This window comes from Ovis canadensis, chromosome 4 (assembly GCF_042477335.2).
Source record: "Ovis canadensis isolate MfBH-ARS-UI-01 breed Bighorn chromosome 4, ARS-UI_OviCan_v2, whole genome shotgun sequence".
Lineage (NCBI taxonomy): Eukaryota > Metazoa > Chordata > Mammalia > Artiodactyla > Bovidae > Ovis > Ovis canadensis.
This window is the reverse complement of record NC_091248.1, coordinates 97,623,983-97,631,358: the sequence shown is the minus strand read 5'-3', so window position 1 is coordinate 97,631,358 and position 7,376 is coordinate 97,623,983. Positions and strand designations below refer to the sequence as shown.

At 40.5% G+C, this 7,376-nt stretch overlaps 1 gene segment (V, D, J or C); it reads right to left on the bottom strand.

Annotated features, from left to right (window-relative positions):
* Window positions 1-1,165: 1,165 nt before the first annotated feature.
* Window positions 1,166-7,376, bottom strand: part of LOC138439453 (T-cell receptor gamma chain C region C10.5-like) — a 62,054-nt gene continuing 55,843 nt past the window's right edge. The window contains 3 exon segments of the C gene segment in view: window positions 1,166-1,768; window positions 3,183-3,236; window positions 4,067-4,126. Coding sequence covers window positions 1,626-1,768; window positions 3,183-3,236; window positions 4,067-4,126 — 257 coding nt within the window.

The window sequence follows — 7,376 nt, the reverse complement described above, 5'->3', positions numbered from 1 at the left end:
TTGATGCCTCAACCAGGCTGCACATTAGGTTTAATGAAGAAAGGGTTTTAAAGTGTGATGCCTGGCCTGTGATGTAGTCTGGACATCAGTGACTTTTCTTCTTATATATTTATCAATCTACTTCTCTAATCATTTATTTATAGCTATAATAAGAGAGCCACTGGTGTACTCAAAAAGGGAGCAGGGTTTAAGTCAGGCAGACCTGGCCCAAGTGGACTTTGGCACTGCTCTGCGTTTAACTTCGGGCATATTTCATAACCTCTCTGGCACCTCATCTTCTTGTCGGTGAATCAGAGACGTTAGGTAACAAAATACAGGCTCGGAAGTCAGAGAAACCCGGTTCTAAATAACTATTACTTTAAAAGTAGAAGTGATGAGCAGATAACCTCTTTCATCTGAAAACTGTGGCCTCTAACTGTACCTTCCTCCAAGGGTGCTTAGAGGATTAACGGAATTATCTGGGTGAACTGTAGCAACTGAATCCCTGTTCCATCTACATCTCAACTGTCCGTGGGCAATGAGATTAGAGAAAATTCTCAGTGTATTTTTGCAATTGTGAAATCTACGGATTCTACAGTAGAGCTGCCAACAGTAGATGCTAGTGTTGCCTAGGGTTTGTGTAGACCATGCATCATGACCTTATCTACTTCACCTGCTCCAGGAGACAGGGCACTGTAACTTCATCACACAGAGAGCTCAAACCACTGCCTGGGGTCACACAGATGCTAACACAGACCCAGGGTTCAAATGCAGGCCCTCAGGGATTAGAGTCTGCATGCTTCTCCTCTACCCGATGCCCCTCTGGTGTTGGGGCAGTTCTCATGGGGTTAATATGAGGATCAGGGGGCAGTGCTTATGAGACACTAGCACAGATCTGAGCGCACACTGTGAAAGTCATCCTGAGTGTCAGTCACCACAGGAATGTTCTGAACCAATAAGTTTGAATCCACTGACTTTAAAAGAGAAAGAACCCAGGCACCTTGCTTTGGCTATGGGTCCTCTTGGGGCCAGTGCCCCGAAGAAAGCACCATAACCACCATCCCAGGGAAAGACTTAGAAATGTGTTGCTGATCATTATTACAACCAGGGCTGAATTTGATAGCTCAGTTGTCATGCTGTCTCTTACCTTGGTTAGATTTCATGAAATTACACACAGACAAAAATGGACTTTTGAGTTTTTCTTTTTATTTATCGTGTCTATTATGAAATAGAAAGTACAGAATTCAAGTAGCAAAGCAGGCAGCCCCAGGGTGTGTGGCGGGGAGGGTCAGGGTCAGGATCTGCAGGGAGGTGCTGAAGGAAGAGACAGGGAGCTGCCCACTGTGTGTGCTGAGAAGGCGTGAAGACTCAGGAGCCCAAGGAGCTGTGGGGACAGTGAGGAGAGAGGCTCTCCAGACCCACCCTGGGTCCTGCCCCTGAGTAATGGCAGAATTTCTTGTTACAGAGTCAAACTGTCTGTTTGCCCAATGGTTTGAAAAACTCTTACAAAATAAAGACATAATATAAAAACAACACATGAATTGAAATAACCTAAATCCAGAATAAAAACCAGGCTAGATTCTCAGCATAGCTTTTAGAGACCATAGCTGATGAAGGAACGTTGATCCTCTTATGGGGCCCCTCTATCACGAGCTCTTCTGATTGCCACAGACACCTGTTCTCCTGAACACACAGGAGGTGATGATGGCAAAGTAGACTGTGCTCTTAATGAGGAGGAGGAGGTATGTGTAATAGGCAGAGGTGCTCATGAGCTGCAGCTGCAGGGTATCTAGGAGAAGTCCTTTGATTAGTTGCCTGTTCTTTTGAAAGGTCAGTACGCAGTGATGGGAGGAGGTCACAATGGTTTATTTCTGACGACCTACTATAAAGTGACACCCCAGCATCACCAATCCCCATAGTCAACAAGGACCACCACTACCATCACACCACCACCAGAACGACTCAGAATCCAACTCAAAGTTCAAGCGAATCGACCACTTCTGCTACATTCACTTAGAACCTTTCTAAATATTAAAAAGTAAGTTTGTCTTTTTAATGAATTAGTGCAGTGGGAAAAAAGAATTTTTGAGAGATTTTAGCATTTTTTTGCCCTCACTATGTCTCTAAGTAATAAAAAACAGCTAATCTTCATTAACCCCAAATACCAGGCATTTATTCTGAGAGCTTTGCAAGCAAAGCTCTAATCTTACTTCATTTCACAATAATTTATAAGATTGTTATTTTCATTTCCATTTTACAAGTCAACTGTGAATGGAGAAAATGAATTTGCCAGATGTCACAGATTTAGAAAATACCAGAAACCATATTTCATTCCCAGCAACCTGACTGTAAAGAATACATTCTTAACTGCTCTGGAGTTCTGCATCTCCACATGTGATAAATACTCCAGACAGGAAAGGTCTTAACATAAACATCAAGTGGAATTGCTGACTTGGAAGCATCTGAGCCATTATATATTGTGCATTAGTGAGATTCCTACAAAAGTTACAATCCGTGAAGTTTTCTGGTGTTCACAGAGGGTGGCTAATGGGGTTAAGTAAAGAGAACATTACATTCACAGAAAATGCATGCAAGATACAGCACAATACCTTCCATATAAGAAGATTTCAGTAAGGGTCATTTCACGTATTAACTACTAGCACAATCAAAATACTAGAAGCAAAGACATATCATGTTTCCCTGGTCATTAGACACAAAAGCCACACTAACAAATGAAATCCACTGTGTAAATAGTTCGGAGTGTATCATGACAGTTTCTAGAGTCATCTCACACCAAAACCAGTATTTATTGTGCTAAGATGACTCCTAGGAAATGATAACGTTTAGTGGGTTACTCATGTCCGACTCTTTTGAGACTCCATGGACTGTAGCCCACCAGGCTCCTCTGTCCATGGGATTTCCCAGGCAAGAATACTGGAGTAGGTGGCCACTTCCTTTTCCAGGGGATCTTCCCAATCCAGGGATTGAATCTATGTCTCCTGCATTGGCAGGCAGATTCTTTACCACTGAGCCACCAAGCCCAAGAAATGATGATAGATTTATTTAAAAACCACTCAGTCTATTTCTGCAAATCCCAACAGTATAGCTTTTTTTACCTTAAACCAAGTAAGTTCAAAAGTTAATTGTATATGGTGGAAAAAAGTGCTATAGCTGACATAACAGAAAACTGAACAAAAACTTACTGTTTTCGTCTTTCAGACATGCTTTTGTAGAATTTGCAACAGGGACTTGTTTTTCTAGAAGAAGGGAGAGCAAGTATTAGTTGATTGTGTCTCTCTATTTTTGACAGTGTGATATGTATGTGCATATGTGTGTGCATATAGACATCTATGTGCATGCTCCATTGCTGAGTCCTGTCCAGTTCTTTGCTACCCCATGGACTGTAGCCCGTCAGATTCCTTGTCCGTGGGATTCTTCTGGAAAGAATGCTAGAGTGGGTTGCTATTTTCTCCTCCAGGGGCTCTTCCCCACCCAGGGATTGAACCCACATCTCCCAGATCTCCTGCATTTCCTGCACTGGCAGGTGGATTCCCTACCACTGGGCCACCTGCGAAGCCATGGCTGTGGTTTAGTCACCAAGTCATGCCCAACTCTAGTGACCCTATTAACCATAGCCCACCAGGCTCCTCTGTTCATGGGATTTTCCAGGCAAGAGTACTGGAGTGGATTGCTATCTCCTTCTCCAGGGGATCTTGTTAACCCAGGGATCAAACTCGGGTCTCCCGCATTACAAGCAGATTCTTTATATTGGGAAGTCATATATATATTATCCCTGCCTATTATTTTAGTCTGTCTATATGTCTGTACATATATGTGTGTGTCTGTGTCTCGTGATAGAATATATGTATTCTCCTGATGGAATATATTCTCCTGGCAGAAGAAGAGTCATTAAAAGTATAACAATGATGAGCCCCACAATTGCAGGTAATTGGTCTTTTTACTTTAAGCCAGGTAGACTTCAAAAGGGAAATTCATCAGAAAGCAATGCAGGAGATGCAGGAGATGTGGGATAAGAAGGAAAAAAAACTGAAGCATGACATAAAGGCAAACGTGTAGAAAAACTTACCACTTTTATCCTTCAAACCATCATTTGGAGGTTTAGTAGTAGTGACAACTGAAGAGACAACTATAAGAAATGAGAACAATTATTAGTCAAATTTTCACGCCTGTTGTTTGGCAATGTGCATTTGTGTTTATATATGTGTTATTAAAACATGCATATATAAGTAGATGATCTGCTGAGAAAGAAACATTCATTAAAAAATATGAGCCCTCTTTCAATTCTGGTTTCCTCGGTGTGTATGCCCAGCAGTGGGATTGCTGGGTCATAAGGTAGTTCTATTTGCAATTTTTTAAGGAATCTCCACACTGTTCTCCATAGTGGCTGTACTAGTTTGCATTCCCACCAACAGTGTAGGAGGGTTCCCTTTTCTCCACACCCTCTCCAGCATTTATTGCTTGCAGATTTTTGGATCGCAGCCATTCTGACTGGTGTGAAGTGGTACCTCATTGTGGTTTTGATTTGCATTTCTCTAATAATGAGTGATGTTGAGCATCTTTTCATGTGTTTGTTAGCCATCCGTATGTCTTCTTTGGAGAAATGTCTATTTAGTTCTTTGGCCCATTTTTTGATTGGGTCGTTTATTTTTCTGGAGTTGAGCTGCATAAGTTGCTTGTATATTTTTGAGATTAGTTGTTTGTCAGTTGCTTCATTTGCTATTATTTTCTCCCATTCAGAAGGCTGTCTTTTCATCGCAGCACAGTTTATAATAGCAAGGACATGGAAACAACCTAGATGTCCATCAGCAGATGAATGGATAAGAAAGCTGTGGTACATATACACAATGGAGTATTACTCAGCCGTTAAAAAGAATTCATTTGAATCAGTTCTGATGAGATGGATGAAACTGGAGCCGATTATACAGAGTGAAGTAAGCCAGAAAGAAAAACACCAATACAGTATACTAACACATATATATGGAATTTAGGAAGATGGCAATGACGACCCTGTATGCAAGACAGGGAAAGAGACACAGAAGTGTATAACGGACTTTTGGACTCAGAGGGAGAGGGAGAGGGTGGGATGATTTGGGAGAATGACATTCTAACATGTATACTATCATGTGAATTGAATCGCCAGTCTATGTCTGACGCAGGATGCAGCATGCTTGGGGCTGGTGCATGGGGATGACCCAGAAAGATGTTATGGGGAGGGAGGTGGGAGGGGAGTTCATGTTTGGGAATGCATGTAAGAATTAAAGATTTTAAAATTTAAAAAATAAAAAACTAAAACTAAAAAAAAAAAAAAATATGAGCCCTACAATCCAGGAAGAGTTGGTCTGATTCTATGTAATTCAGTAGATCAGTTCAGCATCAAAATAAATTCATTCAATCCCAGAAAATAAAACAGAATCTCTTATTTGAAGGAGTCTGGCTCCAGCAAATTTCCCATCAAAGACAAATAAAAAACCAGCCACACCTTTCTAATCACTCATATCTCCAGCATCCGATACTCTTACAGTTGTGGTATGTGGGAATAAAGAAAACAATACTAATAAGGCTAATAGCCATTGAGTGATTATTACTGTGCCAGGCACTCGCTTACATACTGCACACGCTATATGTCATTTAATCTCCCACTGACACTGCAGTGAGGTGTATTTTGGAAGATTCCATGTTACAAAGGAGGAAGTAAGAATTAGATGCTAAGTAACTTGCTTAGAGTCATATCAGTGATGGCAGAGCTAGAACTCTAAGGATCGTTGAGGGAGATTAAATGAGACAAAGCGGCGAAAAGTACTTTGTAGAAATAATCCATAGAAATGCAGAAAAATTAGTCTATAGACAGAAAATAGAATTCCACATCAAAAATAGCTTCCTTTCTTAAATATTTTTAACAATGATGATTTTATTACTGGAGCTCAGCATTTCACTGCAATTCTTTTGAGGACTGAAAAATAGGCCAAATCACATTTATAGTCCTCTAACTAAGGGGAGGACTTCACTGGTGGAGCAGTGGATAGGAATCTGCCTGCCAATGCAAGGGGCATGGGTTCAATCCCTGGTCTAGGAAGATTCCACACACTGTGGAGCAACTAAGCCTGTGCACCACACCTACTGAGCCTGCGCTCCCTAGAGCCCATGCTCCATAAGAGAAGATACCACAATGAGAAGCCCGAGCACTACAAGGAAGAGCAGCCCCCACTCACTGCAACCAGAGAAAAGCCCATGCACAGCAACACAGACCCAGCACAGCCATAAAGAAAGAAATAAAATTATTAAAACAGGAAAGACAATTTCTTTAAAAAAAAAACCTGAAGTGAGAGTTGGGTTTATTTACAATTTTTAGAAAGGCATCAAAGTGTTAGCCACTCAGTCATGTCTGACTCTTTGTGACCCCATGGACTTGTAGCTCACCAGGCTCCTCTGTCCATGGGATCTCCAGGCAAGAATACTAGAGTGGGTTGCCATTCCCTTCTCCAGTTAAAAAGGCATGCATGTAAGTGAAATATTTATTTGTATACATAATAGTTTGTTGGATGAAAGAAATCAGTCACAATAGTCATTTTGGTTCCTCCTGAGAAATTTGCTGTAAAATGGCATTAATAGAAATGCCCTCATTAGCTTTGCTGCCATGAGTAGTCAATGGGAAACATTGCCTAGTCGATTAAGTGCCAAGTGAAACACATTATAAACTGAAATTTGTTTCCTTTATGATAATCATCACCATGAAACTTATTTTAATTCTTATTTTTCCCTGATCACCAGAAAAATTAAAATATAAAGACAATTAAGCCCATGGTTATATTAAAATAACATTTTGCATATTTGCTTCCCTTCTTTTTCTTATGGTAAAGCAAAATTTTAGGGCTATTTTGTAATCCTACTTTTAAAGGGTCTTAGGAAAGGATATAAAAATACAATGAATATATGAATAAATACATCTATGTCATGTTATCTAAAGCAAGTGTTTTCACTGACATTATTTCATTTGCTCTTCACAGCTCCAAGAAAAGACCAAAGCAAATGTTTGGACCTAATTTGACAATGGCACAAACTAAGGGTCAGAGAAGATAAAAACTTACTTCAGAAATTCAGACTGAAAAAAAAAAGAAAGAAATTCAGACAGGCACACAGCAAAACTGGCTGCACATGCTGTTTTAAGCTTGTTTCCCACTGTTTAAAAGGGCTTCTGATTCCTTCATATGAGCCCTCTGGGACCTTTCGACAGTGTGTTTATATGCAGGATTCTAAGTGACTTAGGACTTTTGAGTAATTATGGAAAGGACAATAATTCACCTGAGTGTGTTCATCCACACTCCCTTCAGGCCTGGCACGTGCTATGCTGCAATGAAAGTTGGTGATAGGCATTTTCC